At 56.4% G+C, this 19,503-nt stretch overlaps 2 protein-coding genes across 5 annotated transcripts; one reads left to right on the top strand and one right to left on the bottom strand.

The window, feature by feature from the left end:
• Positions 1–182: 182 nt before the first annotated feature.
• LOC117647669 (histone acetyltransferase KAT8) lies at positions 183–4,617 on the top strand. 4 transcript variants are annotated; one of them, XM_034389552.1, is made up of 7 exons: positions 183–427; positions 1,065–1,176; positions 1,252–1,393; positions 1,482–1,700; positions 1,789–2,019; positions 2,100–2,344; positions 2,426–4,617. In XM_034389552.1, the coding sequence occupies exons 1-7, from the start codon at positions 286–288 to the stop codon at positions 2,646–2,648; spliced, it is 1,314 nt and encodes a 437-aa protein (XP_034245443.1). In that variant the 5' UTR covers positions 183–285; the 3' UTR covers positions 2,649–4,617. The 4 variants fall into 4 exon arrangements, with proteins under 4 accessions (XP_034245443.1, XP_034245442.1, XP_034245444.1 ...); XM_034389551.1 differs by having other exon boundaries at positions 184–427; positions 1,786–2,019; XM_034389553.1 differs by lacking the exon at positions 183–427 and adding an exon at positions 546–822 and having other exon boundaries at positions 1,786–2,019.
• Positions 4,618–4,758: 141 nt separating this feature from the next.
• On the bottom strand, positions 4,759–19,192 carry LOC117647442 (uncharacterized transmembrane protein DDB_G0289901-like). Its single transcript, XM_034389187.1, has 5 exons — positions 19,126–19,192; positions 10,141–10,657; positions 8,105–10,056; positions 6,547–6,632; positions 4,759–5,731 (listed from the first exon to the last, which is right to left on the bottom strand). The coding sequence occupies exons 1-5, from the start codon at positions 19,190–19,192 to the stop codon at positions 5,558–5,560; spliced, it is 2,796 nt and encodes a 931-aa protein (XP_034245078.1). The 3' UTR covers positions 4,759–5,557.
• Between the last annotated feature and the right edge of the window lie 311 nt (positions 19,193–19,503).

Raw genomic sequence — 19,503 nt, 5'->3', positions numbered from 1 at the left:
AGGAATATCTAACTTGGCTTTCCAGGGGAATTCCTTAGGCGGTGCTGCGGTCAGTGCCATCTAGCGGCGCATGCGGTAAGCTTGCATCGACATCGTGCGGGGCGATTTCTCATGGCGGACCGCGCCCGCGCCGCGCGAGGAGAGGGAGAGGGAGGCGGAGCAGGGGGAGCGGGAGCGGAGGCGGAGAATTTTTTTGTCAGTACTGCTCTAGCCGGAGCAACGGACGCACGGGAGGGAGGATTCGACGTCGTCGTCAGCAGCGTTCAGGACGGCAGGGGCGCAACCATGGTTTCCAAGGTCGAGAAGAAGTCGGAGAGTGCGTCGTCGGACAGCAAAACGCTGGACGGCGAGGACGGCGACTCTCTGGACGAGCAGCCGCTGGACATCGGGGAGCACTACTTGGTGCGGCGGGGCGACGACACATGGCGTGAGTACGGCGGGGCGGCTTGGCTGGCCTTGCCCGTCCCGTCCCGGCCCGCGGCGCTTGGCGTCGGCGTCGCCGCTCGTCTGTCGGCCCGGTTCGGCGTCGCGACGCCCCGTCCCGCGCCGCGGCGAGGCGAGCCACAACCTCGCCACACAAAGGGCCATATTGCGTCACTTCGGCGGCACTGGCCCTTGATCATGTTACCGGAGCCCCTATCCGCTGCCGCCGGCGCCGCGATTTTCCGCGGTCCGGCCCCTGCAGCCACTCTGGAGAAAACATGACTGGCGCGAACAATTTTTGGTGTGGGCCACGACAGGGGCGAGGGGCTGGCCTCCGGATTACGAACCAGTTTCGATAGGCATATCGAAATCACCGACGCGGTGCCCTGCAACTGTCAGGTCGCTAGTTCCCTATTTTCGTGCAGTCATGCTGGTGGCAGTTGTGTCTTCTGGCTGATTGTTTGTGTTTCCTTTGAGGTTAGGTTTTCGGGATGTCTTTGTTTACTCATTTCGAGTTATTGCGTCAGACAGTAAATTTTGACCTGATTTACCTATTTACCTGTACTAAACATTTAACTCATTCCTATTTTATTTTGTTGTGTTGTTTCATTGTGTAAATGCTTTGGTTTTGTGCCCATCAGACCCTGCTGAAATCATACAAGCTCGATTCAACGAACAAGAAAACCAGTATGACTACTACGTTCATTATGAAGGGTACAATCGGAGGCTCGACGAATGGATCCCTCGGGATAGGTGAGTTTCTTCAACTTTGGCTTGATAGGAGTTCATCTTAATGCCACAGTTTTATTTGTGCGATGTATGTTTCAGGATTATGCTGTCCAGATTTAATATGTCTGATCACCAATGGAAAAATGACCAACGAACAGGGGATCTATTGTCAGATCAGTCTGACAGAAAAATAACAAGAAACCAGAAAAGAAGACACGATGAAATCAATCATATCCAGAAGGTCTGACAGTCTAGATTGAGACTGACAATCTCTCTGTTTGTTTCTTGAGATTCAACTTCATCTTCAAAATTAAAATTTTTATTTGCAGACCTATGCTGAAATGGATCCTACTACTGCTGCATTAGAGAAGGAACATGAAGCAATCACCAAAGTAAAGTACATTGACCGTATCCAAATTGGTCGGTACGAAATTGACACATGGTACTTCAGCCCATACCCGGATGAGTATGGGAAACAGCCCAAACTGTGGATTTGTGAATACTGTCTGAAGTATATGAGGTTAGAGAAAACTTACAGATATCACATGGTAAGAAATCTTAACTTGTTTCAAATTGTGGTATTACAGTAGCACCTTCGATTTTTCAAAGTGTCCTAAACCTTCTCTTCCAAAGCAGAGTGAATGCACTGCAAGGCAACCTCCAGGAAAGGAGATTTATCGCAAGGGAACGTTGTCCATTTGGGAAACTGATGGAAGTCATCACAAAGTGTATTGCCAAAGCCTCTGTCTTTTAGCTAAACTCTTTTTGGATCACAAAACCCTATATTTTGATGTGGAGCCATTCCTCTTCTATGTGCTTTGTGACATTGATAAGCATGGTTCACATCTTGTAGGATACTTCTCTAAGGTTTGTGTGGATTTGACTGATGACTATGTTGCTGTTGTGACTGAAAATGATCTATCTGACACTTAAAATCTCTTTTCTAGGAGAAAGAGTCTCCGGATGGCAACAATGTTGCCTGTATTTTGACACTCCCTCCATACCAGCGTCAAGGTTATGGAAAACTGCTCATAGCTTTTAGTTATGAGTTAAGTAAACACGAAGGTGTTGTTGGTAGTCCTGAAAAGCCTCTTTCTGACTTAGGAAAGCTTAGTTACCGAAGTTATTGGTCTTGGGTTTTACTGGAAATCCTGCGTGATTTCAGGGGTACTTTATCTATAAAAGATCTCAGGTATGGTGTCTGGAATTATATTTTGGCTTTAAAATAGGAATGATTCTGGATTGATAAAAAATGCTTTTTTGTGCATTCCAGTGAAATGACAAGTATAGCCCAGACAGACATTATTTCTACATTGCAGTCCATGAACATGGTAAAATATTGGAAAGGTCAACATGTCATCTGTGTTACTCCAAAGTTAGTTGAAGAACACATCAAATCGTCGCACTTCAAGAGACCTCGGCTTACAGTGGACTCAACTTCTTTACAATGGTGTCCACCAAGAAGAACAAATAATGTGAGATATGGGAAGAAGTAATAGCCTGTAAAGGAAGTAATTTTTTTCTGACAGAGTGTATTATTATCCAACCATTTCTTATTAACTTCTGGTTGCTCTGTACAGTTTTCTTTTTCAAACAGTAGTGCCTTGCTTCATAGGTTTCTCAGAGTGTATCTTTATTAGAAAAATTCTTAGTTTTTCTGTGGTGTGTGCGTTTGGTAGAGAGTGAGAAAGTTAATGAGTCAGTGAGTGTAGAGTGTGGGCCCCTATCTTGTTTTTCCCCTAGCGAAGCTTCTGCACTTGTCTCAGTCTATTTGTGATGAAGTGATAATGTCATCTCTAAACTCTGTAATTATTTCCTTTTACTGGATTATTCTTGCGAGAATATTGTTAGTTGTGTTTTATGGTTCCCAAGCCACTCCCCTTTTGTATGAATGTGTGTGTGTGTTTGCTCTTATATGCATTTTGAATCTTTTTGTCTCATTTGGTGTAAAAGGGTGGGTTGCAATGATGTTTGAAGATGGTTTGCTCATATCCCATTTGTATTAAGTGCATCTACTCTAGCTTCAGGATAACTGACCATTGGCGCTTTTGAAGTGTTGGTCTTTGAGCATTACTGTTGTGTAGAAGCTAGTTAAAAGAAACTCGTTTTGCTTGTTATGAATTATTTATTGCTGCCAGCTAATGAATTTCTGATGAAAAGAAAACAGATTAAAAATGTCATCTGATGTTAGTTTTTAGTTGATGGCACATAGTGCAACCCAACTGAAAGACTAGTTAGTATCATGTCGGTTGGTACTTGTACATCTTCCATGCTGAATTTAATTCAAGGAAGCGGAACATTTTTGGTCAGTTCCATAAATTTTTCTTTGTATGAAGTACTTCTTTGAAGAGTTCACTTCTGACTCATTTTCATCCAATCAAGTCCTCAACAGAAATATTGGTTTTGTTTTGATTTGATTACAATTATGTGTACAATGTAATAAATCCTAGTGCTCAGTTACTCTCATTGATGCCCTAGGTATACCTTATTAAAGCATTTTCTTAGCATTGCAATTTAAATATTTCAGCACATCAAATCTGATAATGTACCTGAATTATAAAATTAAAATATCACTATGTGCAGCAGCACTGTGAGAATTTAGAATGGTAAGTTAGCGTAAGTTATTATGTGATTTGTTCCCTGTGTCCACTTGAGTAACTTTGTCAAATTTGGAAGCACTTTGACTTTTTGGTGTGTTTTCTGATCTAAAAGCACATAGTTAAAAAAGTTTTCTTTCTTTCTTTTTTTCCTCCTCGTATTGTTGTAGTTGGCGTCATGTAACAAATATGTAGTTTGCCCTATTTTGATAATTAATATTTGTAACTGTTCAGTGGATAGTGAGGCTGCGTTTGCAGCTGTAGTAGTCATAGTAGTGGGTGATTAGGTTTCGTGGTTACCTCATATTGGTGTAGTTAAACTTTGAGCCAGCCATAATTTTCTTTCAACAGCTTGTACGTATAATAAGCTGTTGCTCATGTCACATTAACTGGACTTTATAACATATATTTTTTGTTAGGTTTTAATGATGGTTTTAAGATTTTTGTAACTTCACTGTTCAATTTGTCACACAAACGCTTCTAAGAGACTGATTGTATTTCCATTTCATCATTATTGAGTATTTCACTGCTTATAGGCACTTTCTGTATCCAATTCACATTATCTCTTTTGTTTCTTCATCATTGTGAGAGTCTGTTAATTTACTCTATGTTGACTTCATCAAACCTATTTACATTATATGTACTATCCTTATGCTTTCATTTTTTTTCTTTCCTTAATTTTTATGTATGAAAGCAGATATCGTGCCTTACAGTCAAGTGACATCTAAATTCCGTAGGAGACACTTTTTCAGGAACATGCACCTGGTAGTTCTCCCTAGCTTTTTCATTTTGTGGGTTAGAGGAATGTGTTGTGGAGAACTGTAACATCATTTTAAAACATTGACAATAAATGCTCTGCATTTTCTCAGATATTCCTTTATTTTGTTGTTTCCTTTCCACATGCAATGTTTTCCACCTCACCCTGTATGGATGAGGTGCTACTTATTGGACAGCTATGTTTACTCATGTATGCAACATTTTACTTTGTTGAACAAAAAACTAGAACACGATCATCAGTGTTTCGGTTTTAATTTGAATGATTATGGCAAATGGGAGAGCTACAAATATAAATACAACCTAATTTCATAAACTGGAAAAATAGATGAGATCAGGGCCGATCACTTATTTTCTTACAAGTACAATCTAAATAAATATAGGATCATATCTAAGGAGCTACTTATCAGTAGGAACTTCACAAAGCTGGAGCCCAAATTTTTTTTTGCAAATTGCACCTTTAACTCAAATCTTTGCAATTAAAACAAAACATGATACAACACAAATTTTTCTGGAGTTGTGCTGCCTCAGTGTAAGAACCTGAGATCAGACCAAAATTGAAACGCTTCACAGAAGTTATTACAATGATATTAAAAAATGAAACTAGACAAATGTTCCAACATCTCCTGCTAAGACTTATTTAATTACCACTCTAAATTTGGCTCATTGCAAATACTCTTCCAAAAATTTCACTGAATTATGGGCATGTATATTGAGAACACAACACTACTCAAGGCAGCAGACCTGGTGTCAGCCTTACTGGCTCAGCCCACAGAAATGCTAGACACAGGCTGGGCTGGGCGCCTAGAGGGTAGGCATCCACCCCGACGGGCGCACCGAGCGGGACTGCATTCCCAGTGTGGCAGGCGTTCCAACACTTGATGCCGCTGTCTACGCTGTCTTGTCGCATCGACGTCGACGCCTCCATCGAGACGCCCGGCCCCCTTGTCTTTCGCGCTCTCCGTCTCACTCTGTCCTGTCGCACTCCCTCGCGGGGCTCCTCCCTCTCCCTCCCTCTAGCTGCGCTAGCTGCGCTAGCTGCTGGTCGTGTCGGCGTTGGGCTTCGTCGAGGTGGTCGCCCCCGTGCTCTCGGCCGCGTCCACCGGTGGCGTGGACTCCGCCTCGCTAGGGACGCCGTTGGTGGTGGTGGCCGCCGAGGTGCCGTCCTTGTCCTTGTTCCGGTCGTACAGGTACGACTTGGTGGTGCCCTGGGAACACGCAACACGCAACAAGCGCACCAGTGGCGTGGTCAGATCCAGAAAGCAAGCGGGCGGACTTTCGTTTGGCAGTGCACCTGCGTTGCGGGCCACCTCGCTGCCTCTCCGCCTCGTCGCCAGACCGCCAGCGCCAAAGGAAGTGCCAGTGTGGGCACTCTGCCTCACGCGCACGCCGCGGCTCGCCAGAGAGCACGGAGACAGAGACCATGCCGAGACCAAGCTATGCCTGATAGGTCCGGTTTATGCCCAAGAGTTTGAATATTTACATCGCTTGAAGTTTTGAGACATGCTTACCATAGAGTCCTAAGCTTAACAGTTCTAATTCCAAACAGTCAGTCTTAAGTGCTAGCTGCTCCTTGTCAAGCAGTGGCGTTGACAGAGGTGGACCCATCTACTATTGAGCTTCAATAATTCTAAGGCGCTACTTTACAGTACATCAGTTCTTAACAGCTAGTTTTGGTATTAGACAAAAAGGAAGTGCCCTGGGCGCCACCAAAGGAACCAATTGTTTTCAGTCACTCAAACACAAACAAATCAGGGCAGAAACGGCAGGGACCTTCAGTTTATCCGACCCAGTACACCGGCGCCGAGGGAGAAGGTCATGGGGGTCATGGATTTCCCTGTTCTGCCCTTAATAAAACGCCTTAAGGTAGGCAATGTTCAGGACTCACTGATGGCGTACACTAGTGGCGGACTGCGCCCCGACACTAACCTTGCCTCGCTCCTGCGGTCTCGCCAAGCCTCCCTTTGGGGGGCCTAGTCCTCTCCTAGACCGCCTAGACCACGGTGAGGCGGTCAGAACGCACCTGGAAGAAGTTGCTGCTGCTGGGCGGCGTGGAGCTGGAGGCCGAGGTGCTGCCGGTGCCGCCGCCACTGCTGCCACTGCCGCCACCTGCACCGTGGTGGTTCAGGAGAGTTTCGTAAGGAGCGGGGTAGATGCCTGTGGAGCCGAGGCCGGCCATATGATCCATCGTTTAGTTTGGCTCTCTCCATTCGACCGCGCAACGCGTAAATCCGATTCTTTTTTCCTTTTTGTACTAGGCTAGTTGAGGCTGTCTGGACGGGTGAAGAGCGCACCGTGGGTCATCTGATACTCAGCTGAGTCAAATGGGGCAGGGTGAAGAATGCACCGTGGGTCTCTGAGCGAAGTCAAATAGAGTGGGAGAGGGGGGGGTCGAAAATTTTAATTTCGTTCAGTATAGCACCGTATTCAGCTGCTCCAATTTTTCATAATTTTTATCAAGCAATAATACTGTTATGATCTATCCAAGGGGAGGGGGTTCGAAACTGGCTGCGAAATCGAAGAGACGTCGCCCTGCAATCACTCCCAATGGACTGTTCTTGGAACAGGAGCGCTTTTTTTGCCCACTGGCCACAGTTATCTGCACTCGTGCACAAAAAATAATAATATTGGCTGCGTGGAGGACGGGGTGGGGGAGTAATGAGGTAGTGAGCATGACGAGTCACGGGCCGTGTCCTGCGCGCGGCAGCCACGATGACATGCATGGTGTCTTCTCATGACTGTTATCTCGCGGAGTGAACGAGTGGATGGAGTGGAGGGCACCTAGCTGCCTTTCAGAGCCAGAGAGCCAGAGAGCCTCGGCTGTTTTTAGCAAAGGGTTTATTTTGTTCTTGGGGGGGACCCCAAAACGCAAACTCGGCAGGAACTACATTACCACATCGCGGCGGCGCTGGCTGCAGAGCAGCGCTCGCTCATTTTCCTCACAAAATGCTCATGCACCAGACATGCATGCATATGCGTATGCATAATGCACAAGCCTCATGCATCCGCAGCACGCACACACACACGCACGCACGCTCCGTGCCGCTCAGCCAAGTAAACGTGTAGATCAATGGCCCAGCGTTGTCAAGGCTCCGCAGTGCAACATCACAAAAGCAACAGACAAAGCCACTCATTACGTTAAAGCGAAACACACTCATCGGCGGAGGAGATCAGAGTACCTCACTGCGAGTAAAAGGATAACGTCTGTCCGACGAAGGGTTTTTCGGTCAGTCCAATTTTCAACACATGCTACAAAATGACAATGTTGTATGATTCGAGTTCAAAACATCGACCAATACACGGATGAAGTTTCCTTTGACTTGCATTGCCGGCCGGCCGTCGAGACAGTGTTGTGGCGACAGCCATGGACTCACATGCCGGCCAAAGCGGGGCTCTGAATTCTCCCCGCCACGGATTTAAACCACATAAAGCAAAAATTTAACGAAAAGTCATAATTTGTAGAACGTCATGGAACTGGCATAGGCAGCACGGGTCGCGCGGGGGCAGGTTGGGTTGCCTACCTCCCAGGCGCCCCGCCCCGCCGCTCAGTTCCCCGACGCTCTACTCGGTGAACGGCGTACCTGTGCCCCCGGTCTGCTGGTGGTAGTGGGGGTTGTCTCGGTCCAGGTAGTACACACCACTGCCGCCGCCGCCGCCGTAGCCGCCTCCACTACTGCTGCCGCCCCCGCTGCTGCCTCCGTAGCCGCCGCCGTTGCTGCCCCCGCTGCCGCCTCCGTAGCCGCCTCCGCTGCTGCTGCCGCTGCCGCCTCCGTAGCCGTTGCCGCCGCCAGCGTGGCTACCGTAGCCGTGGCCGTCGGCGGGAGGGTATCCCGTCTCCTGGTAGTTGCCCTGCACATGGAGACCGCCGCCGCCGCCGTACCTGTCGCCACTGCCTGGTGCTGGCGGGTAGCCTCCTCGGTCCGGGTAGCCGCCTCTATCGGGGTAGCCGCCCCTGTCCGGGTAGCCGCCCTGCGGGGGTGCGCCGCCCTGGTCGGGGTAGCGGCCTGCGTCGCCAGGGTACCAGTTGCCACCGGGAGGCGGGCCAACTGGAGGCCAGTTGCCACCAGGAGGTCCTGGCGGCATAGGGTGTCCTGGGGGAGGGCCTGGTTGCCCGGGGTAGCCGCCGTCCTGCCTGCCGCCCTGGTCGGGGTAGTAACCTCCGGAGCCGGCCACCAGGATCCAGGTACCCGCCGTGGCCTGGCCGCTGCCGGGGTAGCGGTTCGGAGGCCCGGGAGGACCAGGCGGTCCAGGCGGTCCAGGCGGCAGCGCGGGGCCCGCCCCGACAGGCCCCCTGGAGTACGCGTCTTCGTAGTGACGCCTGTCGGAGTAGCCGGACACGCCCCCCGGAGGGTTGTACGGGCTGCCGCCGGGCGGCGGGTAGCCGCCTTGCTGAGGGTAGCCGCCTCCTGATTGGTAGCCGCCGCCTGGGTGGTAGCCGCCGCTGGGTTGGTAGCCACCACTAGGCTGGTATCCGCCGCTTGGTTGGTAGCCGCCGCCGGGTTGGTAGCTTGGCGGTGGTGCTGCCCCTCCGGACGGGTAGCCCCCACCAGAGGAGGGGAAGCGAGGGATGACGGGGGGTTGGTACCCAGGAGGCGGCGGACGAGACGAACTACCGCCCGAAGACCACCCCGCCGAGCCACCCTTGGGCGGGTAGTAGCCGCCGCTCGCTCCGCCAGCCGGGTAACTGCTGCCGCTGCTGCCGCCCTGAGGGTAACTGGGTCCAGCAGGGTAAGAGCTACCTCCTGAAGGATAGCTGTTACCTCCAGCACCATAACTGTTGCCCCCTGGTGATGGCCAGCCCGGGCTTGCCGGGTAACTACTGCCTCCTCCTGAATGATGGCTGCCGCTTCCAGGGTAACCACTGCTTCCTCCAGATGGGTAACTACTGCTGCCACCGGCCGGGTAACTGCTGCCGCTCCCTCCAGCGGGGTAACTGCTGCCGCTTCCTCCACTTGGATAGCCGCTGCTTCCACCGGCGGGGTAACTGCTGCTTCCTCCTGAAGGGTAACCACTGCTTCCACCGGCAGGGTAGCTGCTGCTGCCCCCAGCGGGATAGCTGCTGCTGCCCCCAGACGGGTACTTGGTGCCACTGCTGGGGTAACTGCTTCCTCCAGACGGATAACTGCTCCCACCTGACGGATACTTGTTCCCGGTCGACGGGTAACTGCTGCTTCCTCCTGCCGGGTAACTGCTGCCTCCCGAGGGGTAGCTGGAGCCGCCGGAAGGGTAGCTGCTGGGAGGGGGGCTAGTTCCACTGTTGGGGTAGCTGCTGCTGGGCGGGCGGCTGGTCCCACTGGACGGGTAGCTGCTACCCCCAGACGGGTAGCTGGATCCACTCGAAGGGTAACTGCTTCCTCCAGAGGGGTAACCGCCTCCACCGGAAGGGTAGCTACTCCCTCCCGAAGGGTAACTGCTTCCACCAGGCCGGTACTGGCTGCCACCGGAGCTCCACGACCCACTGCCGCCACTGCCGCCACTGCCGCCCCCCACCGGGTAGGAAGGATGGCCGCCCGACGACGGGTACCCGCTGCTCCTGCAAACGAAAGGACTCGATTACATCATCGAACATCCTCGCGCCTTCCCGCCGTGCGCGACGGCGTCGACGGCGTCCACTCACCCAGATCCCGGCCTGGGCGGGTCGCGCCTGTCCCAGGCGGTGCCGTGGGTGCCGTAGTTGTTCCAGCCGGAGGCGTAGCTGCCGCCCCAGCCGCCGCCGCCGCCGCTGCCTCCACCGTTGTACCCGCCCCCAGAGGCCGGCTTGTTGTCCACGTAGTAGTAGTAGTAGCCCTGGTTGCCCGACTGCGGCGGCGGCGCCCAAGGCGTGTACCCGCCGGCCTGGGGCGCGCTGCCGCCCTGGTGCCCCAGCGGCGACCCGTGGCTGTTGTACCCCGACGGCGGCCTGTTCCAGTCCGTCGAGGACCCCATGGTCCAGTAGCTGCCGCCCTGGCCGCCCTGGCCACCCTGCCAGTGCTCGCCCTGGCCGGACACCAAGGGAGGGCCCTTCCAGACGTCGCCGACGAACTGGCCGCGCTCGGCGTCCCAGGTCCCGGTGCCCGACCACGCGCCCACGGGGGGCCCGCCGTTGCCGTAGTCCCAGACGCCGGTGCCGCGCCACGTGCCGAGGCGGGGCCCGCCTGGTGAAGGGAAGCAGACGGTGAAAAACCAACCGAAACGCTTAATGCTGGTTGAGAGATTTTTCCGGTGCGTACCTGGTGGCTGCTGGCCACCCTGCTCGGGCCAGCCCCCTCCCGGCGCCGCGCCGCCCAGGTTGTCATATCCGTTGCCGCGGTAGCCTGCGTCGCGCGCCTGCGGGCCGCCGACGGGGACCAGGGCGCCGGGGGCGGGTCCGACGGGGGCGGGTCCACCGGGGGCGGGTCCACCGGGGCGGTCCCAGGTCGGGGGCGGCGCGCCGCCGCCGATGCCCGCGTCCGGCCACCCGGACGCCGCGGTGTAGCCGCCGCCGTAGCGGTTGTAGTAGTAGTGGTCCGTGCGCGTGGCGCGGTACAGCGCGGCGTGCGCGGCCGGCAGCGCCGCCAGCAGCACCAGCAGCGCCTGCAGCACGCCAACAAGAACAAGGCCTCGCTCAACAAGTTATTCGCCTCCGGGGCCTCCGGGGCCGTCGCCCTGGCCTGGCCTGGCCTGCCCTGCCCTGCCCTGCCACCGGGTTGATATGGGCCTGCTGGGTCACGGTTCGATGCGCCCTGTTCTGCCGACATAAAATAAATACGCACTCACACACACACACGCACACGCACACACGGACAATGACGGTACACTGACCACTGACTCGAGAATAGAGAATAGAGATGGATGGGTGGTACTTTAACAGAGGAGGCCACTCCGCTCCGCGCACACAGTCATTTTTTAGCGGACGTGAGGAGGCAGGGGCGGCAGTGGGGAGGAGGGGGGGGGGGGCGGATACGGCGGCAGAAGAGGTCGCCGCGAGTAGACGAAGACGACGAAGAGGACGAAGACGCGGTCGAAGCGAGCCATGCGTTTCCCAACCCGCGCGGCCTGGCTGCCTTGCCTGTCCGCTGGGCTTTGGCTCGCCGCTCGGCTCGGCCTATCGGTCAGCATCAGGACGGCGTCGTTTTACGGTCGAGACACTTTTCAAGGACGCCCTTCGGGCCCTTTTCCGTTTTCCAACAATAAGACGCTCCGACCAAGGCCGCGCGCTGCGCCGCCGATAAGGCATCGCCAATTTTCGGCCCACTCCGGAAAAACTGGCCGCTGGGTTCCCCGCAGTGCCGCCGTGCCCTGCCGCTGCGTGGGCGGGATCCAACAATGGCGAAGCGGACTCCCACAGTGGGCCAGCAGAAGACCGGTGCAGGCAGCCAAAACTCTGGACGTGTTTTTAGCTTCAGAGTCGCTCAACAGGACTCGAATCGAACGTGTGACCCCACCAATGGCTTCCTCGTTCGGAGAGCAATCCATTAGTGGGGTCACACGTTCGGTTCGTTCGAGTCCCAGGCCGAGAAAATAGCAAACTAAATTTCCGTTCAGGTTCCGTCGTGAGCTCCACGCACAAGATTGTTTTCCTTGGGAAACTGGACACTGGACGGACCGGGCCGGGTTCTACTCCCGCTATCCCGACACTCGGCTTCTAAATCACACCCGCGCCTCGAAAGTCCGCAAAGAACGCCCACTAGGATTCTACCGATTCTACTCGGCATTTTCTCAAAATCGTTTGGCCGTCCGGAGCGCGTTCGCGTTATTCGGCGCCCACCGCAACGGGCCTCGCCACGCCACGCCACGCCACGCCGGAGGGAGTTCTCACATTACGGTGATTATACTTATGCCGGGCGGACTCCGCGAAAACATCTGCCGCTGCCGTGGCCAGCGCTGCGGAGTTACGGAGATTCGACTATGTTGCCGCCGCACGTCTCATCACTCGTCTCTCTCCCCCGCAAACTGGGTGGAACAGGGGCGGGGCGGCAGTAGTTGGTATTACCGTGGTCACATATTGACATAAGGACGAGGACAGGTGACCTGGGGGAACCAATACGGCGGTGGGTGAGTCGGGGTGATGCTTACTACTGACAGCTCGGCCGGTGGCTGCCCCTCGCCCTCTCCCCCTTCTCTCTCTCTCTCTCTCTCTCTCTCTCTCTCTCTCTCTCTCTCTCTCTCTCTCTCTCTCTCTCTCTCTCTCGCTCTCTCTCCCCCCAGGCGCCCGCAGTGCAGCGGGTAGGCAGCCCCGCGACACAGCCGAGCGTCCAACGCAGTGGGTTGCCTATGCCGACTTCCGCGGGCGCTAGCGCGCTGGCGCGGCCGGCCGGGCCTCCTCCTCCCAGCGACAGCGGACTCATTCCGAGAGTCGTTTCCATCGCTCTGTCTCCGTCGCGTACAAGGAACGACCCGCATGAGTGCGAGAGAGACGGAGCGACGAAAACGACTCTCAGTCTGCAGGCGGTTAACGCTACATCGCCCGGCACAAGCACTAGCCCCCTCCTCGCGACCCCGACATACTTAACAAAGTCGCACAGCGCCCAGCGACTTCCTCGTATAACTTAATGCCCTGGTCCAGGTGCTCCAGGTGCTCCAGGTGCTCCAGGCGCCCCTCCACTGTACACTCGTCCGCCGCTGTCGATTGCACCTCATTTTGGCAATTTGGGTCCCGCCGTGTAGCGGCCGACTGAGCCTCTCCTTCCCTCTCCCACTCGCGAAATAATTCGCGAAAGAAAGACTCGTCCGCGTTTCTGGTGCCGCGGTCCGTCATAGAGTGAGCGGAGAAAGTGCGATTTGAGTCATTAAGGCGGTGCCAGCCGCGCTGCCCTTGGTCCACTTGGAGAAGCAGTCGCATGAAAACGACTCCGCATCCCGCTTCCTCCTCCCGCCGGCACCGGCCGGCACTCATCACGAGAACGACCAGGCGCCGGGTATTCGGCACATCCGCCACCTCCACCCACTTATCCGGGCCTTAACCAGCTTGCGGTACCCCCTCCCCCTCCCCTCGTCCGCGACCACGGCAACCATGACCATGATTCGGCGGCCCCGTGGCCCTGACCTGCCAGTGGCAGACTGATCTCTCTCTCTCTCTCTCCCTCGCGAGCGGTCCGGCAGTTGGGCCGTGAGGTTGGCAGTAACGGATCCTTCGCGGATCCACACTTCGCACACAGCAGCGCAGACTGATTCCGAGAGAGACAGAGCGAGACTCTCGGACTACAAACAGCCCGGCAGTCCCGATCCGCGCCGCGCGCGTGGACGGATGGACATCCAAGTAGCAATCCCAAGTACGCGGTCCCAAGCAAATGGCCGGGGGGGGGGCACCGCTACTCATTGTAGTGTAGCGGCCAGCCGGCCGTTCCCACACCGCGACAGGGAGCAGCGAAGGCGCCGCGGGCCTTGGCGGAGGCAGTGTGTAAGTTACGATGTCCGCGACGATGTCCGAGCATCCTAGCGGCTTGCTTCGCTTGCTGCAGCAACAGCCGAACGGCGCCGCTGTCTCTCTCGCACTCACGGGGCGCCCCGTCGCGAGAGAGACGGCGCTGCAGTGTGCCCCCGTGACGGCCCTTCGGCCCCTGTCCCGAGAGTCCCTCGGAGAGTCCCGGCCGGATGAGTCGGGGATTCCAAAGGGCCGAACCGAAGGGAAGCGTTAGCACACTCTGGGCGGTCCAGTGGACACGCGCCTTTGCTTGCCGAGCCGGTCCGAAAGGGCATCGCTCTGTCTCTCTCGCACCGCTGCGGCGCATGCGGGACGCCCCGTGAGTGCGAGAGAGAGGTCGGGATCGCTCGGCTGCCGGTCAACACAATGCCCGTCCCACCCGTCTCCCCCTTTCGGCGGCCAGCACAGCCCTGTCTCTGTCACTCCTGTAAGAGCTCTACACGGCTCTGCGGGTTAAAGAGAGACAGAGCTATAGCCGATTCGGACGCCGCCAGCGTGTGTAACGTACTAAATGGACGTCCCCCAAGTGGCTCGTGTGCCCCACACTACTGTGTTGCCTGCTCGTCTGAAACTTTAAGCGCCAGAGCCGCCCATTCACCACTACACTGCTACACCGCTCGCGTGCCGACGCCGACAGGACCGAGAGTCCTCTTCGTCGCTCTGTCTCCCTCGCACTCATGGCGCGTCCCGTCCAGGTGCGAGAGAGACAGAGCGACGAAGAAGACTCTCGGGATGAGTCTGCTGGCCGCCTTCCGCCGACTCGGCCCGCTCTACACGGCCGCAAACTACAGTGGCGTGCCGCGCCGCGGTTCCTCGCCGGCGTCTCTGTCTCTCTCTGTCTCGCGCTCCGCTACGCCATGGCTACGCATCCTCGCGTCCGTTGGGTTCTAATCAGCGCGACAGCTGTCTCCTCCGGGATCCAGCCGAAAAACAACAGCAACAAAAACGTAACAAAAATCCCGGTGGTCAGAAAGAAACTTGAAGTAAATCCCTCGCACGAGATAAGGCGGAGTATGAAAAAAAGGAAGTAACGCTAATGGAAGTTTTTTAAGCCCAAGTGCTCCGGAACTTTGCCAGCCTCAAACTCGGATGGTCGCCGGATAGAATCCAACCCCTAGATCCTTGTGAGTCATACAAAAGTCAGAGATGCGCTCCTCCCTCGAGGAATTATTTGTATGAGTGCCTGCTTGGGAACCAGATTCGCAGTGCAGGAGCACCTTAAGACCCTTCATAAAAACATTAATTGAAGCCTGCGCACTTTACGCCCAGGGCGATAGACCTATAAAACTTGAAAGGAATGCCTCTCGGAATTCCTGCGTGTGCTAAGATACCCACCTACGCTGCCTCCTTTCTGTCAATTCAGACCTACAGACGTACACAGACCGACAGACAAAGACAGACAGACAGTACAGACAGAAACGCACGGGCGAACGCATGCCTAGTCGCCAAATTATACAGTGGTAGTTGCAAGCCTGCTTCGCCTGCCTCGCCTGCTCATCCCGACTCGTTTCCGGCGCCGTGCCGAGGCTTGACTGCCGAGGCGCCGAGGCTCGCGCGCTGAGGACATAAACGGGCACGGCCGCACAGTCCGCACTCCGGCGAGATTAACGCAAATAATTCCAGGCGCGCCATTCCCTTCGTTTTCCGCGTCAGGGGCCGTCCTGGAGTCCTGGAAGTCCTGGAGTACTGGAGTCCTCCATCCTGGAAGTCCTGAAGTTCGAGAGTCCTGGAGGGCCGCGGACGGCGTGGGGGTGTGTGGGGGTGTGTGGGAGTGTGTGGCCCCTGCTGCAGGTCCTGACTGGAGTCCTGGCTGCAGGACGGGCCCTCCAGTGACTTGGCCGCGCCGTCCAGGCCGTCGTCGCGCATGAGAAACCGACTCAACCATTCAAATAGAGCCGCACAGACAACCAGACAGGCAAACAGACAGACGGACGGACGGACAGGCAGGCAGGACTTCCAAGGCTTCGCCCCCTAGCTTCGCGATGCCGGCGCTACCGCCTTGATGACGGCGTGACGTCATCGCGCGATTGGGGGCCCTCATTATGGCCGCGGTGGTCGTCGTGGTGGTCGTCGTGGTGGTGGTCATAGTGGTCGTCGTGGTGGTCGTTGTCGTGCTTGTCGTCCTGGTGGTCGTGTGAGGCACGCGGCACGCGCCGCCACGCTCGCTCCTTGAAATCGCCAAATCGCTCACCGCCTAACCGCTCTCCTAAACGACGCGGTGGCCGCCGGAGGCATGCGCGCTCGTTGGCGACAGATTGCCCACCGAGCAAAGTGTTGCAGTGTGCTCGCTGTTCTCGCCTTTGCTTCCGCATTGTCCCGAACGGAGGCCTCAAAAACGCCACCGTAAAACAGAGTCACACCGGCTCAAGATTTTTGACTTGAGTTTTGGCCGCCTCCACCGGTCTTCTGGCCCACTGTGGGACGTATTTCCAGTCCGCGGTTGCTTTGTCACCGGCGCCTGTTCGGCCCTCGCGCCGCGTGCGCGTTGCGTAATGAAAGTGGCCAAATGTTTCTCACGGCGGAACCCTTCGGTAATGAGACATAGGGGGCGGGGGCGGCGGGGGGCGGCGGGGGCCCGGCACTTGCTGGCTAGAACAATAGGTGTCATCTCCGGGCGCAGGCAGGCAGGCAGCCAGCCAGGCGGTCCGAGTGAGGGTCGAGGGGGCGCTGCCTGGCTGCCTGCCTGCCCGGTCGGCGACAACCCCAGCGTCCTTGAGCGGGGCGGGCGTGTGCATTCCGGCGTGCACACCCATGCACAAGACCCCCTCCAGTTCGGCGCCCCGGCAGCACTGGCAGGACGCCCCGCGCCGGAAGCCCGTCCTTCGCCGCGTCACGACACCTTCCCGCCAAACAGTTTACACGGCAGGCGTTCGCTCGCCCAGGCTAGTCCAGGCTCGCCCGTTCCCGCGCCCCGGGAGGCCCGGCAGGCAGTGTCACTGCCGTCGTGGACGTCGCGGCGTCGCGGCGTCGCGGTGGGGTGGACGCGGCAGTGGCGAGTCCAGAGGCGTAAACACATACAGTCAATAATAATAAAAAATAATTTTGTACGCGGCCTCACAATTTTTCCTGTATGAATTTTTCCATACAAATGAGTGTCCAAAATTACATCCAAGAGTTAAGCATTGCGACACAACGAATTTCTGAGTTCCACTTTTAAATAAGCATTTTTTTAAACACGCGAAAAAATTTTACACGAGAATTTACTCCAATTTACACAAATCTGTTCAAATTCGAAATTTCGATATCGCGGGTACAATTCCACACAATTCCAGATTTTTGTACGCAAAAATCGTGCAGAGGCTCCACACACACCGACACACTCTAAAAAAGCACGCACTTTACACACACGCACACATAAGCACACACACACACACACAAGTGAACTCACGGTTGTGCAGAGCGAGGCGGTGCTTGGTGGCGGTCGCGGCCGCAGGGGTTGCTCCGGGTGGTGGGACCGCGCCCTGGCGGCCCCCGCTCCGTGCGAGGGCCCGCGCCCCTCGGCCGCTCTGGACGCCGTGGCCGTGGTCATCGCGAAGCGCCGCACCCTGGTCGGGGTGGCCGGGGTGCGCGGTGCCTCCCTGGAGGCCCTGGAGGCCCTGGAGGCCCTGTCCGTCAGCAGGTCTGCCACACGCGGTCGCGGCGTCCGGCCGGTCGTGGCGGAGGAGCGTGGCTTCGCGCTTCGCCTGCCGCGGTCCGCACTTGGCGGCGCCGAATGGAGAATGAAGGGATTCAGCGGGCCGGCCAGCGCGCCGCCACTTCTCCAGCCGCTCCAGCCAGCCGCTCGGGGCATCCGGAGTCTTCCAGCGTGCCAGCGCCGCGCCTCCAGGCCACTCCAGGCAAGCCTCCAGCCGCCCGTCCAGACGGCGGCGGCCCCGGCGCCTCCCCCACCGCCTCGCCGTCGTCGCCGTCGTCGACGTCGTCCTGGATCGCCGGCGTTATCCCCCCCCCCCCCTTCCAGGCGGGACTATAACACGCGTGGTATCGGTCGTCGGCAAGGGTCTAACAGCCAAGCACCTCGGCTGCAAAACTATCGCGGGGAGACCTTAACCCTGCCCCTGTTCCGCCCTGTGTCCCCCGCCCCGCCCGCCCGCCCGCCCGCACCGCCGCGCGTAGCCGCGGCGCGTCCGTCTTAATGAATGCCTGCCGCGCCCGAGCCGCACAACCAGACCATCAGACTCGAGACCGGGCAGACTATATGCACGGAGGTGAACGATGTGTCGTTGACCCGCCCCGCCCCGCCCCGCCCCGCCCCGCCCCCCCCGCCCCGCCCCGCCCGCCCCGCCTCGGAGCTCTGCGTTGCGGCGCTGGCGCAGAATGGACGGAATGCTCCTCCCCGAATCGCAGGCGAAAACGAGAAGTCACGGCGTTGCTATTGAGAAGAGGGTTGCATCTCTGCAGTTCAACAATGGACTGTACACCCAGAAAAAAAGAAACAAGAAACGTGAAACAAGAAAAGTTGACTGGGAACAAGTGAAATTTATTTCATGGTGAAGTAAATTATTCTCGGGGCAAGTAAATTTGCCTTTTTCCTCGCAAATTTTCGTGTTTCAAGAAATGTATTTTCTGGGCGTGGGTTTGCTCGCTTCTCGAACCCTCCGACTCTCTTTCAATGAGAGAGGGCTGATTAAACGACCCCCAAATTACTCTCTGACCGAAATCAACTCGGGGCTGCCGAGCTCTTGCATGGCAGGCCGTTGTTCCGACCGACCGCAGCAAACCGTTGCAGGTGGAAAACCGTGAAAAACAAAACAAAAGCCGACAAAAAAAAGAGGCTGCTTTTTTGTTTGTTTTCACGCGGAGTTGTCCACGCACCTGCCATCCGCTCACTCACACCTGAGTCCGGCGAGCTGACTCCGTCTGACTCCGACTCCCGGACGATGACCTTCGCGAAATGCCCCGCGGTTCCGCAATCCTGCACTGGCCATCTTGCATGTTAACAAAGGAAGGAAGGAAGGAACAGCAGAAGGGAGGGGGGGGGGCTCCTGTAGACGGTACGAGGTGCCGAGAGGCGCCGCGCCGCGTTCGCTCTTGCGTCGGGCGCGAAATATTTCCTCGAAACGGGAGCGGATCATAATGGTCATAATCGGAAGGGAGTCCGGCGGGAAAGGGGGAGGGGCACTTCCAAGCTCAATTTGTCTGTTGATGACGTTGCGCAGGTGCACTCTGTCCACCGAACGCATGACGCGCCAGCGCCTTGCTGCTTGTCCGGAAGGGACAGACAGGTGTGCCACACAGTTGTGGTCAGAAAGTTGTAGTCACAAAGTTGATCACGAAGTTGAATTGACATTGTGGTCGCCGTTTTGAGCGCACTTCAACGCCTGCGAGGTAGGCCACAGGCCCGGCCCGCAACACACGGATGTGGAGACGGCGGCCTACATCGCGCCTGTCGTCCTCACGGGGGCGAGGTGGGCCACCGTCTCCACAGGGCTGTGTTGCGGGCCGGGCCTGTGGCCTACCTCGCAGGCGCCAAGCCGCACGCCCTAGGACTCTGGCGCACGCAAACGGCGTTCGAGGAAATTGCCCCCACTGCGGCTAGCCGTCGAAAACACCCCCTGTACGGTCAGCCCCGGGTGGGGCGTGCCTCGCCCGGGCGGCCAG

Source organism: Thrips palmi, unplaced genomic scaffold (assembly GCF_012932325.1).
Source record: "Thrips palmi isolate BJ-2018 unplaced genomic scaffold, TpBJ-2018v1 HiC_scaffold_2, whole genome shotgun sequence".
In the NCBI taxonomy this organism is placed as follows: domain Eukaryota; kingdom Metazoa; phylum Arthropoda; class Insecta; order Thysanoptera; family Thripidae; genus Thrips; species Thrips palmi.
This window is presented reverse-complemented; position numbering and strand designations above follow the sequence as displayed.